The following is an 18,177-nucleotide window of genomic DNA, read 5'->3' on the forward strand; positions in this document are numbered from 1 at the left end:
CGGTTTTTTTAAAGTTTTTGCTTTTCTTGTTGGTTAAAAAATAAAAGTAATAGTTCCCCAAAATAACAGTCATCAACAGCAGTTGCCCTTGGAGATTGGGGTTGGTTGGGGACTGACTGGGAAAGATCTTGAAGGAATTTTCCAGGGTGATGATAAACAACTGTATCTTTTTGTTTTTAATAGATCAAAAAAAATTTTAAAGATACATAGATCATACAAAATGTTACCTTAAAAAATATAAGAGGATCCTATATACCTCCACTCCCCATCCCCCATTCCCACTCTTCCCACAACACCAAAACTCCTGTATCTTGATGGAATTTTGGGTTACACGAGTGAATCTGATTGTACAAACTCATCAATGGTACTTCAGATGAGTGCATTTTACAGTAGTGCATATTTTATTTCAAAAGAAATAAAACATTCCGTGAAACATTCCATGAACTAGAACAAAAATACATCAGTATTAGAAGGTGCTAAGTATAAAAATACACCTAATGCAAACCATGGACTATAGTTAGCTGTAAAGTTTTAATCTTCTTTCTTCAGTTTTAGCAAGGGTGCCACACCAGTGTTAAGTGTCAATAATAGGGGGAATGAGATTTTTCTTTTTGGAGCAATGACAATGTTCTAGAATTGATTGTGGTGGTGAATGCACAACTCTGATTATGCTGAAAGTCATTGGTTGTGCACTGTGGATGGATTGTATGATGTGAAATAAAACTGGAAAAAAAGGTAAACAAATATTGGGCTCTTATTAAGATTTGCATGCCAAAGTGTTTAAGAATGAAATCTGATGATGTCTGTGACTTGCTTTGAAATAAATAATAAATAAGATGGATCAATAGGCAGATTGATATGGGATAAAGCTATTTTTTGGAAAAGGGTAGCAATTGTAGAACCTAGGTGGTAGGTAGGTAAGTGCTCACTTCAATTCTTTCAACTATCCTGTATGTCTGAAATTTTTTCATAACGAAATGTTGGGCAAAAGTAATAGTATCTATTTCTCCGGTCACAAATTCGGCTCTTAGCATGATCTCTGGAACATGGTAAATTCATTATGATTATGATTATGATTATGAATGGAGAATTACAGGGTGGCAAAACAGAGGTAGAGAGATCATTTTGGCCTCTGCAGTGACAAGATAAAACCATGCTCCAGAATAGAGTGGTTGCGATGAGAAAGGTGGAATTCAATTCAAGCACTTCAGAGATCAAACTGCTAAGACCTAGTGACCAGTAGGAAATAGATGTTGAGAGACGGCTAACTAACACCCAACCTTCTGGCTTTGGCAATGAGTCGATGGCAGAGCCATCCTGAGATACCCATGGTTGGTGGACGTTGAGAAGCAGGTTTTCAGAACTCCTGGGACCTGACACAATTTTATTCCACAGGAGCTGTAACAGCCTTTATCCTCTGGCAAGTCAGCCGCTGCCCTTAGCATTTTCACCCATTCTATAAACCAATGCAAAATATGTTACACTTCCTTCCTGGTCTGCAGAAGAAAATCTTAATGTTCCAGAACCCTCCCCCAGGAAGATGCTTATTATCTGGAAATGAGACCCTTGATGCTGGAAGCAGCTGAAATTGGCAGCTCCATGGAAGGGGCTGGCTGCTCCGAGGGCGCGTGCAGGCACATCTTTCCATGTCTGGAATACTGTTCCTGCAGCCCCTAGAACAGACCCTGACCCAGCAGTACCGACACCAGTGAGCGGGATCCAATGAGCCCTCAAATTAGTGTTGCCACTGAGCCAGGGGCTCATGGATATTTGTAGAACACTGCTTCCCAGACCAGCTACTCTTTTTAGCCAACAAGGGGCTAAGCGTTAAGAGTGACTATTATTATCATTATTATTCAGTGCCTTTCCCAAGAAAGTTTCTATTTTTCCTAAAATGTTTCCTGTTGTTTGATTCTCCATGGGCCTTGCATTTGAAATTGAAGGAATGCCATTTGGTTCGATGTTCAAAGAAAAAGGTTGAAAGATGAGATTCACGTCATTGATGGTTCTAGGCTTGGAGTTGCAGGTACCATTATGGGGCCAGTCTAAGCTCTCTTCACAGCTGTGTTACTTAAAGTGTGGTCCACAAACTAGACCAGTGCCAGTCCCCAAGCTGGTACTGGTCAGCTGTGAAATAGGTACAGAAAGGGAGAGACACCTTTCTAGCAATCTGATACTGCCATGACATCTAAGAGCATCATACTTATTTCCTGCTTGGATGAATGGGCAGTTGAAAACAACAGAAATGTGCTCTCTCTCTAAGCTCTGGAGGTTAAAAATCTGAAATCAAGGTGTTGGCAGAGTTGGTTCCTTCTGGAGGCAGTGAGGGAGAACCTGTTCCATGTCTCTTCTGGTTTCTGGTGGCATCCTGGAGTCCCTTGTCTTGTAGTTCCACACTCTGCCTCCATCTTCACATGGCTTTCTCCTCTTCAGTCTGCATCTTCTTCTTTTCTTACTGTATTTAAGGTCCACTTGGGTAATCCAGGCTGATTTCACCTCGAGATCCTTACCTCAATTACATCTGCAAAGACACTTTTTCCAAATAATGACATATTTGCGGGTTCTGGGGATGTGAATGTGGGCATATCTTTTTGGAGTTCACCATTCAATGCACTTTAGGGATAACTGGTGGACCCATCTTGTTGGACATGTGTGTAGACCAGTCCAGGTGCCGTCTATCTCCTGTCACTGACTGGCAGGTAAGAAATAAATAAAAATGAATGGATAAATATGGTGCCTCACCAGGGGTACTTTGAGAAGTTCTGTTCCACTCTGCACTTCAGAATGCTCCACAAATCCTGAGGACTCTTTACAGACCCATAGGGTTCTCCAGAGATCCACAAGACTCTCATGAAACTCCTGAGATTCTTCATAGAATCAAGCATGGCCCACAGATCCTTAGGAATCTTCTCAGTTGTGCTGATCTTACCACTTCCTCTCTCAGAGATGTAGCAGAGCCAACTATCAAAGTCAGTTTTCCAGGCCCCAGAGCACTAGGAGCAAGTGGAAGCCAATTTGGTTCTACAGAGGACACCACTCTGGCCCTGCTGGCATAGTGCTCTGCTTCTAAATATAATGTGTTTGGTACCTAACCCCCAAAACTAAGATTTTAAGTATATCAGTTAGTTTTTGCTGTGTAACAAACCACCCCAAAACTTGGTGGCCTAAAATAATCATTTATTATTTTTCACAATTATGAGGGCTGGATAGGCTTTGTTTGGCAGCCTCTTTGGTCTGGGTCAGGTTCAGCTGCTCTTTCCTGGGATGGCTCACAGGTCTGGGACCTTAGCTGAGATGGCTAGCATGGTTTGGATGGATCTCTTTCCATGTGGTCTCTTAACATTGATCAGATTTGTTCATATGTTGACAGAAGTGCTTCCAGCAACAAGAACCCCAATGAGTAAATGCTTTTTAAGCATCGACTTAAGCCACCTTTGGCCAAAGCATTTCATATAGCCAGGTCCAGAGTCAAAGCATGGAGGGATAAGGTCTACCTTTTCATGCTGGACACAGAAAAGTTAGATTGCAAAGGGCCATACAGGGCTGGGAAACATTTGTGGGTGCTTCTCCAATCTAATGAAGACTGGAGAAGCTGAGTGATGGTGTTGGCTCTTGGCCCTTAGACACTGTTCTTTAAGTATCTACTGAATATGTGTTGTTTTGAGAAGCCTTCTGTTCCCCTTAGCTGAGGTTACAATGCTCAAAACATACTTCTCCCAGAATCTGGTTCTGACTCTAGATGGCTTTGGATGCCAAAAAATCTTAGTCTTCTTCTGTTTGCACTCTCCCCAGGGAAGATGCCAGCAAAGTCCCCTGACCTTAGTAACAAGAAGTACAAGGACTTTGTTTCCTTTATAAAAACCACCATGGGTGTAGACGGGGGACTGATACATCAGTGTGCACTTGTCAAAACCAGACCAGCCAAGTTTGACTTTACCCAGGGATTCACAGATAACACTGTGTGTGATGAGTAAGGGTTGATATTCAGCAAATGAAATTGATGTATAAAGAACAGCTCCATCAGCCACGAGGGTGTACAATTTGAGCACAGGATTCATGCAGGCTGCTACTGGGTTTACGTATGGGTTTATGTACCAGGTTGTCCTTTCCCACAGTTCCAGAGGTGAAAAGCTCACACCTTCCGTCTCATAACAGGTTTCCTCCCTAAGTTTAATGGTGTGAAAGTTCTTGTTCAGGTTGTTTTTCCTATTGGGGGCCTATTGCTGGCAATCCATGTTGGATCCCTTCTCACCCTGGATTCTCTGGGTTATTTGGGAAGCTGGGATGACCAGTGTGATGCCACAAGGATGTTTCTGGAGTCTTGTCCTTTTCTGCATGCATAATTCTAGGCACATAGCTGGTTCTCCATGCCACACCTTCACTGTGTCCCACGTCTTTCTGTCCAGAATTGGATTGTGAGGAGTTGAAATCCAATATGATCCATCCTTCTAAGAAGGATAAACATACGACAAAGGAGAGCCTGAGCAGCCTTTGGGAAAAATGAGGCATGCCCTCAGGCCACATCCACGCAATTCCTCAATCGGGATCACAGCAACAAATCTCTCTGGGACTCCTCCCCAGCACTGGTCTGTACTGATGCTTTCTGTCCCCTTTCTGGGAAAAAGCTAGCTAGGCTGCAGTCTCCAGTCCACGTCTTCAGATCTGCCTTTCAATTCTTGAGAGGTCCACAGTCAGTTGGCTCTCTTGGTAGAGACTAGAACGTTAGAGCTGGAGAAGGTTGTGTAGCCAACATGTTCAACAGTGATGCTTGTGGTACTTAATCCTGGAAGGTAATCTTGTGGGGTGGGGGAAGTTTCAAGGTCTAAGGCGTTTTCCAAATGCTTCATAATCCAGTCCCCTCCTAGGGAATCATAGGACACAATTCATATGAAATGATCAAAGATTGTATAGGAGTGAGTCACAAGTGTATGTAAAATATCCCCTGGGAGGGAGAGAGATGGAAAAGAAGGGGGGTGGGAGCGGGAAGAGAAGAAGAGGAATGAGGAGGAGGAGAAGAAGGAAAAAAAGAAGAGGAGGAAAAGGAGGATGAGAGCAAGAAAAAGGAGAGAAGAAGGGGAGGACTATTCATTTGATGGAGTTCAGTGGTTAAGAGCATTGGGTCTTTACTTCAGATGCTCAGTGTTTACGTTTGGCTCCACCCTTTGCCAGCCGGGTGCCTGTGGGCACTGCATTGGCTTTTTGGTGCCAGGGTAATGCCAGTCTGCTACCCATGGGATTACTGTGGGTATTAAAGAGAGGGTTAGCTAAGGGCCTGGGGCATAATAAGTACTCAGGAAATTAGAGTCATGGTGCTTTGTAACTTTTCCCCACGAATATCATGGTCTTCTCCTCCTTTCATTAACATCCTTTTTAATATCTATAAAATATTTCCTCTTATTCCTGTACCAAAATTTACCAGTCATTCCCCTATTGCTTGAGATTTGGGATGCTCACATTTTTCTTCGTTATAAAAAGTTCTGTGGTAAATACTCTTACAGCCAAATGTTTACATAGTCTTGACAGTTTCAAGATACATTTCTAGAACTTTAATTTCAGGGCCAAATTTTCAGGGAAATACTTTAACTTACGATTTCCATACGCATCCCAGGCTTACGACGGAAGCCGTCTTGATTAGCCTCTAGTCTTTAATAACGAAGAATGAACATTCTTGAAGCTTTGCCCAGTTTTCCCTTGAACTTCTCAGGAGGATTTGACCTTTGGCTGTGAAGCTGCCCAGCCATAGCTGAAGTTTCACACCAGATAAGTGGTTCCGCGACTCAGAGATAAAGTAAACATCTGCCCCCTTGTAACATCTGAGTCCATTTTCAGCGCAAATGCTCTTCCTGGAGCTCAGAGGCACACAGAGTGGTATGTTATGGGGATCGCCAGCCCAGGTTACATTCTAGAATTGTCTGTACAAGTCTTATCCTTCCTGCTTGAGATTTATGCACTACCTCTTGGCATAGCGTGTATCAAGCATTCTGTTGGGTTGTAGCCTTTCCTTCCACCTTCTGCAATAAGAACCACCCCTGATCACTGAGCTCCAACAGGCCTTTCTCAGCACTTCTATGCCTGGTCTGTAGCAGCCTAGAAAATTCATTACTTTCCCTCCAATTCTATCCATTCCTACTGACAAGATTCCTCTGCTTCCCCATCTCCTTCAGCCTATTCCCAGCTAGAGAAAAAAAAATGTCATTTAGAAATAAGAGCCTTTGAAAAGTTCCAGAGTCTCCAATCCCAAGTCCACATCAGTTTTTGACCATCTTTTGCTTAATTTGCTCCAGAATCCTTTCTCTGCTAGGTCAGGAGATGTCAGAGAAAAACTGCCTTCTCCCCCCTCCACTTGCATTTATGGAATCTGGCTTCTCTAAGCAACAATGCGTTTGGGAACAGAGAATCCTTTATTTGTCGTATTGTTCCAATGCCACAACTAACACAACATATTCTGCTCTTTTTCTCTCCCACAGGTGAAGGACATTTATGTCAAGATGAATTGGCAAACTTATAAACATGTAATTTAGGAAATAGTCCTGTCCCAATTTGACTTTTTCAACGCCTTTATGTCTGTTGTTCACAGAGAACTTCTAGGGACTTGAGATGACATAATTACACATACCCCCTATCCATACAGAAGCCCACTCACAGGAGTCAAACGGATTCCTTCTGTTTTCCTTTCTCCTTCTTCCTTATTCTTTCTTTCCATTCCCCTCTGCCTGCTTTTCCCTCTTTGCTTTTACATGAGGTCAGAACAGTCTAGACGAGGCTGTAACCTGACTTTTGAGGATCTTTTCATACCAGTTGTGTGCACATCTTGCAAAGAATCACCCCCCCCCACACACACACACACTGCTGGCTCTCATGGAATGGAAAAGGCTCCACTTTTAGTATAAATACTCACCAGATATTTACTGGGTGTCTGGGGTCATAGATGTTCCAATGACAACTTAAACCACCCGACAAAAATGTCCAATCAAGGTTCAGCTGTTTTCTCCTTGGGGAATCTGCATAACAGGAAAGGAGCAAGTTTGGAAATCAGATGAGCCGGTTTTGAGTCCTGACCCCAGCATTCACTCCTGTTTCACCTGAGGACACACTATAAGTTCTTTAAGCCTCATCTATAAAATGGACATAAAGATTCCCTGTCGAATGAGATATTGTTCACAACAGTCTTTCAAGCACTGTAAAGCTCAGGAAGGGCTTCTGCCCTCATCCTGAGTCTACCGGATTCTCTCCCTGTGAGTAACAGTGAACCGTCTATGAAGCCAAATTGTCCCTTGGGTGCCGGAGTCCAAGTGGTGGCATCTCATTGGTGGTTTGAAAGGGTTCCTCACCCAACTGGTGCAATCAGTGGCTACTGTAGGGCATTTTCATGCTTCTTTAAGGGATAAAGAAATGTGAATGTATAACCGTACATCATGCATCTGTATCTTTGGTGAAAAGGGGACATAAAATTATACAGTGTCCACGAAAGCACAGAAGACAGCAGAATGCAAACTAGAACAGGGTGGGAGGCACGGGCTCTGCAGCCAGGCTGCCTGCCTCCAGCCGTGGTGCATCCTTCAGAAAGTCACTCGATGTCTGGCTGTGCCTCAATTCCTCCATCCCATAAAAGGATGACAGCAGTGCCAATTTCATAGGGTTGCTCTGAGGATTCAATGGGTGACTGGCATTTTACTTAGCCCCAAGCCAAGATGAGCTATTATGGTGATTATCAATGACTTATGGGTAACTGATTGCTACTGCGGTAAGGCAACATGGTATGGGAGAAAATCGCAGGCATCCAAGGCTCTGGTGAGCCTTGTGTTTCTCAGGGAAGTTGGGGACCCTGGGCCACAGCAGGGGCCAGCTCCCACGTCTTGGAGACACCAGGGTCAGGTCGCCAGCTGGTCCTCCAGGACGCACTGCTGGGGGGAAGCATTGATGGAGCTCCAAGGCCAGGAGAGTGGGTCCTGGTTCTATCCAGCCAGGTGAACAAAATTAGCAAAACCCATGGCTCTCTTGCCCTCTTCCTCTGACATTTTTAGCCCTTGTAGCAGAAATAACTTTCCCAGACATCTCCAGACTGAGTCGTGTCCTGAGGGGCAGAAAACTCTGTCGTGAACCCCTGGAGTCTGGTTGGGAGGCCCCCAGGATGCTCCCTGGAGACGTGGGGAAAAGCAGACTGGGGGTTTCAGCCCCCCTGGGCAAGTCTTGTTAAGGAAGGATTGAGAGAGGCTCTGCTCGCTCGATTTCTTTCTCTCTCTCTTCCACAAAATAAAGACGCAAACACCTTTGTACTTGACAAGACTGGGAACTGTAATATGCTACAGTTCTGCAGCATGGGCTAAGCCTTAACATCACTTGGACTCCACAACAGAAGGGACAGACCACAAAATTAGGGACAACTGGCTCCAGATGACAACTCGGGTGGGTACAACGGAATATCCAGGGGAGCTTGAAAAGTTACCCTCATCTGAGCCCCGCACCCCCACCCCAGACCCGCTAAATCAGCCTCTCTGAAGAGGGGCAGGGGAGTGCCACAAGAGGCCACAAGACTTCCTTTCCGTGGCTGAGAGGGACTTCCTCAACCTCCACTTGTCACTCCAGGTCGGGGGCCCCTGACACAGGAGATGGGGAAATGGCCAGAACTCCTAGAAACTCTTCCGATGAAACGAAGTGCCCTCTCCTTACCTCGGAAGTCTTGCAAAAGCTGGAAGACTCATTCTGGAAGCTTAAGGGCTACAAACTTCCAGGAGTCTGGAGAATCCCCTAGCTTAATTTGCCTACCTCCCCGTTGTCTTCCAATCCCTCTTGCAGCCTGTCTTGCTGGGCAGGTTAGGCTTCCAGCACAGGTTTGTTTACTGGGATTTAACTATCTTGTGAAAGTCAACATTTAATAGCGACTCCATGAAGGACACAGGAACACAAAGCCAGAAGAAGCCATTTCCCTAAGATTCGTTCTAACATGCTGTCAGGGTGGTAAGCTGGCAGGCAGGGCAGGTAGCAGGGACGCTTTCAGGCTGTGGATTTAGCATGCTGGACCTGACTTGGTGACTTCGAGACATTTGATTCCCTAGGGTGATGCTGTGAGATTTATCTGGGCAGTGTTTGAGCCCCTTAAAATGATGTCAATTTATGAAACCCACTTGCACACATGTAACACTGTGCACAGCCTCTCTCTGCATGGTGGACAATTCACTGGGAAGGGTGAGGAGGGCACTGAAAAGTGACAGGACCTTTTAGCTATTGCACAGGCTGGTACTCACAGCGAGGGCAGCCTTGGCATCGAAGGTTCTGGGCCTACCCCAAGCTCCTCTCCCGTCAATTCCAGGTTCTCCGTGCCCAGCCGTGTTCTGGAAAGTACACAAAGTTGGGTGCTGTCTCTTTAAATAGTAGAGGCTGAGAAGCTCTCAGGCCACCATGACATATCCTAGCATTGGACCAGCCCCTGAATAAACTGGAAAGGCGCCGAGGTTGGCTCCAGAAACAGGGAACACTACCGGGGAAGCAACTCCGACAGCCTGCTTGGAAGCAGCTGGGCTCGGACAGGGTTTGCCAGCTGTGAGCCTCTCGGCTGCCCGGTAGGGAGGGTCTCGCCAGTGCACCCCTTGCATTTGGCTGCAAAGAAATCCGCGTGGAAGAAGGGGTTGGTGCTCTCTTGCCTGGTGAGTTCTACTGGCAAACTGCCTCTCAGGGGTGGGTGTTTATGCTTTGCAGAGAGTGGCCCAATTTACAAATAGAGAGGACTGCCGTGGAGATGGTATGTTTGTGTTGGAATTAACAGAAGGGCCAGAGGATTCCAGATGCATTTTCTAAATTCCTGGTAAAGAGCTAGGTATATCCTCTGGCTGGGGAGGCGAGAGGCACAGGCCGAGAGCTTCTAGAAACCCTGACACATCCAGGCTTGAAGGGAGAAAGGGGTCCCAGTGCCCGTGCCCTGCCGGCTGGGGTACAGCTCTGCACACACAGACTGCCTGGTGAGGAGGTTGTGGAGAAGTTCCACCTGTAGCCGAGGCCCGGCCGGGGGGCTGAGTGTGGGCAGCAGGGCACTGAGCAGCGTTTCTATTTCCTCTTCCACCACTGGGAGCAGGCAGGAAGCAAGGGGCGATGGCAGATGGCTTCATGTGTCCAGCAGCTTATGGTGTGGCTGTAAGCTGGGTGGTTACTGATGAAAATACTGGGTTCAAAAGCTCGAAAGAAATGAGGTGTACCTTATGATTTGCGCACTTTTCTGGATGTGTACTACATTTCATTAAAAAGTCTAAATGAAAAAAAAAAAGAAAGCAAGAGGAAGGAAGGGAAAGAAGATCCTGAATTAAATATGCTAATATTTGTCAAGTGCTTAGGGGAATCCCGGGTACACTGTGACCACATAAATACTGGTTGAATAAATGACTAAATCTAAATAGCACAAAACAAGGCAATGGTTCCCAGAGCAAATATGACCTCTAAAAGCACCAGCAGAGAAGAGACACTCTTCTGTTTCTTTAGGTAGCCATTCTACCTGCCTCTGTGCTTTTAACCTATGGAAATTTCACGCTATTCTAGAACAGGGGTGGCCAGACCTGCATTGGAGGGCTGTGATTTCAGGTTAAATGTGATGACAGCTGGACGGTGGGCCTGTACTATGTCCCAGACGCGGAGCTAACTGCTTCACACAGTGTCTCCTTCAACCATCCCCCCAAACCCTTGACAGATGAGAGAACGGAAGCTCAGAGAACTTAAACTAATTATCTGCACATTGTCGGGCAGGGTAATCGCGTTTGTCTGAGTCCAGAGCCAGGGCCTCCAACCACTGCACCAGACTGCCGCTCGCCCACACGGCTGCCAAGTACCAGGGAAAGGGCCTGGCACCTAAGGGGGCAGTTAACAAAATTGTTACAGGTGTTCTTCTTTTCAATCCGATCATGTAAGAGTTTTAAGAAAGACCACACTGTTTGCAGGATTTTTCAAATAACATTTTTACTTTCAAAGAGTAAGAACATACTATGATTGAACACAGCAGCTACTCTGATATAGTAAAATAGTATATTACTTGAGTAATTTATAAGGATGAGGTGTTATGACAGTACCCTGGTGTGTGCGTGTGTGAATTTGCTGCATTTGTAGCAACGACTTTTAACATCCCCTGTTCCCTGCCAAGTCTGGCAGGCACTGACACCTTAGCCCGCCGCACCTGCACCCCGCGCGCCCCGCAGAGCTAGCCTGTCCTTGTGATGCCAGGCTGACTGGCCGGTTCAGGCGCTGTGAGTCAGCTGATTTCCCCGGGAGGCTCTTCCCCCACCTCAAATGGCCAATCCCCTCCGAAACCCGTGGCCAGGGAGGCCAGGGGAGCCTGGGAGCCCAGCCAGGCGGCTGCGGGCGAGCATCACCTGGAAGGCAGCCAGTTGAGGTCTGCCCGGAGGGACGAACGCTCCCCGCCCCGCTCTCACCCAAGCAGGGCTCCGCTAGATGGTTCCCCACCCATCCCCTGGCCTGCGCACTTCGTAGTGGTGGACGCTAGGGGCGTAGGAGAGCGTGGTGCAGGTGTCCTCTGCTAAGCTGCCAGGGGCGTCAGGGCTCGAGAGGAGAGGGACCGGAGAACTTCTGTGGCCGGGTGGGTCGGAGGGACATTTCTTCCAGCCTCTCGGTGCCCGCTCCCCTCTCCCCGGAGGAGAAGAATCCAGCCTAAGCCACCCGCGTAGGCTCCGTCCGCGTCCTTGCGCCCAGGGGCACTGGCGGGGGAAACATCTGGCGAGCTGTTCCCACGTGGGTTGCAGGGGCGAAGGGGTCAGTTGTACTGGTCAACCCTTGGTTTCCACGCACTCGGGGAGCCAAGGGGCGGTGGGAAGCGAGAAAGCTCGGCTGCTTCTAGTTTTCAGTAAAAGTCTCGGAGGTTTTGCCGGGATCCACTTTGAACCGGCGCACATTTAAGGCCGAGTAACTGCCTCCCGCCCTCCCTCCTCCTTGAGTCCCGCCCTCCCGGACAAGCTGACCCAGGGACACACCCTACTGCAGCGACGCAAACAGGGCGTTGTTCCGGTTAAAGGGGAACGCAGGGAGCCTCCCACTCGCCCCTCGCCTGGCGCGCGTGCAGTCCCGCAACGCAGCTGTTTTTGGGGACGCCAGCAGCCGAGCGAGCGCACCGGAGTTTGTGCCGCCGAGGCCACTCTGCGGATCGTGGACAGCTATTCCCTTAGACTGTAAGTGGTTTGGTGGGGGAAAGCAGAAGAGATGGAAAGGAATCGTGGGCATCTTCTGTTGGTGATGCCAGAAAGCGCCGAGGGAGCAGGCGCGGGCGCTGGGCTGGCCAGGTCTCTGATCTTCTGTCGGGAGTGCGGGGACCGCTGTCTCGTATCGTTCTTGGGGGAAACAACGAGGAGTTAATTCCTTTGCGGTCTACAGACTGAACGCGGTGGTAGGTGGTGGTGGCAGGACAGCGGCAGGGCAGCGTATTTTTCGCCCGGCTGGAGAGAGCCGTTGATTCGGGGGCGCATTGGCAAGGCAGTCCCTGAGGCGGGCTATCCGGGGGTGGGCTACCAGTGGTCTTGGGTTCCTAGCCACCTGCCCTAGCGCCCTCCTCTTGCAGTCAGATTGAAGTTAAACACCTTGGAGACATAAAAAAAATCTTGCACTTTTCTTAATGTGTATTCCAGGGTTCCTTGGAATGTTTCTTGTGGAGAGGAACAGAGGGGCATGCGATTGGGTTCTTTTAAAACTGGATTGTTGAAATGTTTCCCTGAACCCCAAAATTCTGTCCGGATGGTCCCCCAAGACGCAGGTGGCCTTTCACTATCATGCAATCCTCTAACTGGTCAACCCCCTACCCCACGCCCCGCCTTAGTTTCCACCAAAGTCTGTAAAACGCGAGGCTAGGACTGGAGAACTTTGGAGAGACGTCCTGCCGGCTCTGAGCAGCTGAACTTCTCCGGGGACTCAAGCCATTACCCTACGCCTCCCCTTCCCGCCAGGCATCCGCTCCCCTCGGTGCAGTCTCCTGGGTCGCGGGACCACCGCACCCGGACGGAGCCAGTGCTGACCCAGGTCCGCGCCCGACCACTCTGTGCGGGCGTCGCAGCCGAGTCCACCCGGCGAAACCGTGCGGGGCTAGCCCGGCGCCAGAAGGGGAGGGCCGGCCTCCAATACCCTACCCCCACCCCCGCCCCAAGAACTGTCTGGGCAGTGCGAGCGGTGGGCGGGGAGCGCCGGCGTCGAGCAGCCCTCCCGGGCGGTTCGGTCCTCTCCAAACTCCTCCGCTCCGCACCGTCTCCCTGGAGCCGGCGGCGTAAACGCCCGGCTCAGAGGAGCCCGGCCGGCTCCAGCTGGCAGAACTGGGCGGAAACTTGGAGAATAACGGAATGCGGATCCTCCGCGCTCGGGCCTGGGACAGCAGCCTCCAGCTGCCCTCCGCCCGCAACCCGTCGCGGGTGTCCCCAGGCCGGCTTTCCCCCTGGCAGAAACGCGGGCACCCATCCCGCCTAATCACCCCGCCGGGGAACTTGCGCTCTACTCCAGCTGTGTCCTACCCCAAGCCCGACTGTCCCGCCCGCAGGCGCCCGGGGCGGGTGGAGGCGTGCGCTGGCGTTAGCCGTTCCTTCGGGAAACCCCTCTCCTCCGGGGCTGATCCTGCGCGCACCGCCGGTTACGTTCCGAAAGCAAAAGAAGTCCCGGGATGCCGGGGGCGGACGCAGCGGGCGGCCGGGCCGGGACCGTGCGGTCGGCTGCTGCCCCCTCCCGGCCACCCGGCGGAGTGAGGGCGCACCACTCCCCTCCCCCGTCCCCCCAGGCCCCCCTCCCCGACCGCGGCGGGCGGGTGGGCTGACACCCGGCCAGGCCCGAGCATTCCGCTAGCCCACCCGCCCGCCCTGCGCGCGCTCCTCCCCAGCCCGCTGCGCCCGCGCCCCTCGCCGGCCCGCGCGCTCGGTCTCACGTCGCGCGTCCTCTCTCCCCGGGCAGGCAGATCCCCGCGCTGAGTAGAACGTGCCACCATGCTGCTCCTGTTGCTGGGCATCATCGTCCTCCACGTCGCCGTGCTGGTGCTGCTCTTGGTCTCCACCATCGTCAGCGTGAGTGCCCGGGGTGGGGAGGGCGCCCGGGCGCCGGGGCGCGGGGCTGGAGCGGGAGGCGGCCCGGCCCGCGCGCGGGCTGCGGCGCTGGTTCCCAGCCAGCGCTCCTTCTAGTTGGCGTCGGCGTAGTTCTTTGCGGACTCAGTTAAGTCTCGCACGGCCCCGGCGGGTTTTGCCATTTGGGGCAGCCCGCCCCCATTTTAAGTTGTTTTGAAAAAACCAGGGCAGATTCCGGCCAAGCGCTGGGCTAGGCTCGCTTCGCAGGCCTCGAGGTAGGCCGGATCACCACTCAGGCCTCCGGCCTCAGTTTGAGATTTGTTCATTATTTTCTTGATGCAGATTTGCGGAGGAAGGGAGTGAGGTGTGTGTGGAGGTTGGCTTTTATGGCCGTCCAAGGCCAAAGGACCAAATGGGCGACTTAGTTTATAAAACGCCCTTTAGGACTTGAAACTGGACAATTAAAACTGGCTTCTCAAGGAAGAGGTCTGCTCTATGATGCAGACAGAACACCTTGCTACTAAAACCTCCACTGATAGGAACAGGTCACCAGATTGACATTTACTGCAAAAATGATACATTTGTCAAACGCATTAGATTTTAAACCTCTCTTCTTGACTATGAAAATGAGCCCAGCCCCGGGGCGGTTACATGCCTGTGGCTTTAACTTCTTAACTTCAGGCATGACCCAGGGATTATATTCTTGTCCATTTAAAAAGTTGAGAAATGGTTATTTTCCATTGAAGAACATTATGTTGGGATTTGTGAATTGGTTTATCATTCGTAAGCATCTCTGAATGCTTGATTGTGCCAGGTGATAATCTTGTCAGATGGACAGGAATTTTAAGTAAGGAAATGGGCTCAGAGAGGGGCTGGCTTGGGGAAGGCACCCAGGAAGTGAGGGGAGCAGAGAGTGCTTGAATGCAGGTGTTTTGGCTTGAGTCCTTGGCTCCTTCTACTACAGCACCCACTTGGGCACTTAATATCTCAAATGATGTACTTTTTCCCTCACAAAGTGCTTTTTCTGTTACAAGACGTTGGTTCTCTGCTCTCCACCACATCCCAGGCTGGCCATCACCTCTCCTCCTTCCCTGACACTGCTGTGAATTTAACCAGGGAGTGGCCTCAGACCTTCCCGTCCTGGATGGAAGCAGCCCAGGTTGACTGGTGGCTGTGGCTGCTCTTTTCCTTTCCCTGGTCTTCCTCTCCTTCATACACTGTCTCCCCTAATCGCCGATGTCTGATTCTTTCTAGCAATGGGTCGTGAGCGACGGACGCACAATGGACCTCTGGCAGAACTGTAGCTCCTTTTCCTCTGGCAGCGTCCAGCACTGTTCCCTGTCTTCGGTAAACGGTGAGACTGGCGTGCTTTCTGCCCAAGCTTGGCTTTCTGTGTCTGTAACGGGTTTCCCAGGCTGGACCTGGAAACCCTTGTTCTTGGGAGGCATGAGCTGACAAGTTGTCACTGGGGTGGGGTGGGACGGGGTGGGGAGCTGTGACCCCCAAATGAAAAGAGAGGAGGCAGCAGCCTCGTGATGGAAGCTAAGATCCTGGGTACCACTTGCCTAAAGAAAGGCTCTTGTGCTTTCTCCATCATCCCTTGTTATAATTTTTCCAAAAAAATGTTTTTTTTAGTAAGGAAACGTGAATAAAAGACAAGTTATGAAGGTGGCATTGTGGCTAAACCTTAGGCAGACCCCACTGGGTCTTTTGAGCCAATCTCCCTCTTTGATCTGCCTTCAGAAATGTCCCAGCTCTTCCTCCTGCCATGACGGTGGGGCTGTCACAAGGATGGTCGGGCCTCTTTGGGTTGTCTGGTTATAAGTTTGCCCTTCCAGATCTCAGTCCTCTTGGTGTCAGAACCTTGGAGCATTTCCTTGTTGCAAGACTTGTGGCTATTTGCGAAGCCCTGAGTTGAGCCTGTGGGCTGTTCATCGGGAAGAGTGTATTTCTTCTCTGTTCTCATCACCTTTGCTTGTAAGATATTGGAAAACAGGCTTCATTGGGGTCAGCTCAAGGGGAAGAGTGGGCAGTGGGAGGCATCCACTGGAGACCACAGATCCTGGAGGTGTGGAAAGAGCAGCGTGGGGCCTCGTGTCTTTGGATACGGAGAGATAGAGCTAAATGCAGTGTGTTCTTCTAGTGACTGGAAGGTGCTTAGTGGCAGGTGGACCCCTGCGAAGCATTTAGATTCAAAAAGATGGGGGAGTCTTGTGTTCCAAAGGCTGTGTCCTCAGCCTGGAGAGGGACGGAGCCATAGATATGGTAGATAGGGCTTTCCTGGCATCCATAAAGTACAGCTTTAAATGCTGCTGAAGCTACTGCTAGAGCCAGTATTTATGTCAAAGATGCTATCCCTACTGAGCGAACCCAGTTCAGATCCAGCTCACTGCAGCAGGCAGGAGAATCACCCTTAGTTCTAGCTTTGCACAGCTCCATTGCTTCGCTGGATTTTTGCCTCCTCTGGGCTCAGCACCGGAGAATACCCAAGCATGCCCTGGAAGCATTTCAAACTGAATATCTCGAGCCTCCATATAAATAGAAATTGCCAAAATAGTCATGTGGCACTTCTTGTGGGAAGGGAAGGAAAGGAATACTTCTTCCCCTTTCCTAGTGGAGTAGAGCACTCTGTTTTATGCTTCTGTTTTCCTTCAAAAAAAATTTTTTTTAAAAGAACCCCACTCTTGCTGAAGTGAGCAGAGATGGGAGACTATCTTTTTTCTGAGCGTGTAGAGGATATTGAATCAAAACCATCCTGGGAACTGCATGCTGGGTTTGCATGGTGGATTGGCAACAAAGTAAATGAAATTCTGCTAGCGCTGCTTGCACTAGCTTGCGCTAGCACTGCTTGTCCCCAAAGCCACAGCATCCGGCCCCCTCCTCCCCCAACGCCTCCAGGGTCTGGCCAAGTTCCCTGGAAACTGAGGGTGGGAGGCTGCTCCCTACTGACACCTGGTGGCCACTTAGCCTGAGGTCGGTGGCGTCCCAGGCTCCGTTTCCAAGTGGCGTTTGTTCACATGGGGTTGGCACAGAATGCCAGCCTCTCAGGCCCGAAACGGGGCAGCTTTGGCAGGTGTGTCAAAAGCCGGCTGTGTTTCCATACGGACAGGTGGCAGAGGAACAGCTACCTAAGTTGTACTCCAGTCTCCTGCTGGCAGGATGGCGACCTCTGCCCATCACCTGTTACTGGCTTGCATTCTGAGTCTTCTGCCTCAGAGCAGACCTCCAAGAAGCACACGTGTTATTTTAATCAGAAAACTTACTGCTTAGCTTGCTACTTGGGTGCCGTGCTCATCTTTTCGGGTCCACTTACGGTAATTTTGGGGTTCCATCTTGAGAGCTGGTTCCAAGTCCAACCGATTGCTTTCCGTGGAGACCCCACTTCCTGCTTCACATCTGCTTTCTCAGTTCTCACACTCAGACCATTTTGAAGAAATCTGGACCAGCCTGTATACAAGCTGGATTTGTTTTAACTCTGGCTTGTTCTGAGCAAGACATTTCCAGTTAAGCCTCCCCAGTAGTGATTGCCTTTGTTGGAATCTTCAGTGTGCATGACAACTTCAGCTGTGATATGCTAGATCTTCTGTGACTCCTTTTTTGGGTCTAATCATTGCTGTGACAAATGCTAAGGGGAAAAATGTATTAATTTCTTAAAAATTGGAACGCCTTTGCAAATGAACTACATTTGTTGTAAATCATTTAACCTTGTTTATATTTGTTCTTAGAATGTTTGAGACCCCCTTTTATTTTAACAAGCCAAAGTAATTGATAGCTATTCGTGAAGAATATGCTGTGCAAGTGTGTTATGTGAAAAAGTAGTTTGATTTTCATGACTTGCTCTTAACGGACTTGAAGAGCCTCATTTTTCTAGATTGTGGGGCTATGGGGTCCCCATTCATTCTGTTTTCTATGGGGATAGTGTCCCCTGGTGCTTGATATTGAGTGTTGTTTTAGATTTCTTGCTAGCTGCCTAGCTGCCCTCAATTCAGACTGCCTTCTTGTTTTCTCAGTTCATCGTACATACTTTCTGGCTCCCTCCTCCTGCTGGCTGTTGGCAGAGGCAAAGGAGTCGTAACCTTCTATTCAATGCCCCTTGGACCCAGGGGATGCGAGGAACTGTAAAGTGTGGACTTGGCCCTGGTAATCCCCAGTCACT

General features: G+C 49.6%; 1 protein-coding gene and 1 long non-coding RNA gene across 2 annotated transcripts in view; one reads left to right on the forward strand and one right to left on the reverse strand.

Annotated features, from left to right (window-relative positions):
• Positions 1-378: 378 nt before the first annotated feature.
• LOC111766698 (uncharacterized) lies at positions 379-14,178 on the reverse strand. Its single transcript, XR_002798665.3, has 4 exons — positions 13,889-14,178; positions 9,246-9,332; positions 6,899-7,001; positions 379-4,861 (listed from the first exon to the last, which is right to left on the reverse strand). It is a non-coding gene; the product is annotated as an uncharacterized lncRNA (long non-coding RNA).
• The window catches only part of PMP22 (peripheral myelin protein 22), a 28,605-nt gene continuing 24,342 nt past the window's right edge, over positions 13,915-18,177 (forward strand). The window contains exons 1-2 of the mRNA XM_004469023.4: positions 13,915-14,024; positions 15,276-15,375. Of these exons, the coding sequence (XP_004469080.1) occupies positions 13,947-14,024; positions 15,276-15,375 (178 nt within the window). The 5' untranslated portion in view covers positions 13,915-13,946. The remainder of the gene's footprint in view (positions 14,025-15,275; positions 15,376-18,177) is intronic.

This window comes from Dasypus novemcinctus, chromosome 21 (genome assembly GCF_030445035.2).
Source record: "Dasypus novemcinctus isolate mDasNov1 chromosome 21, mDasNov1.1.hap2, whole genome shotgun sequence".
In the NCBI taxonomy this organism is placed as follows: Eukaryota; Metazoa; Chordata; class Mammalia; order Cingulata; family Dasypodidae; genus Dasypus; species Dasypus novemcinctus.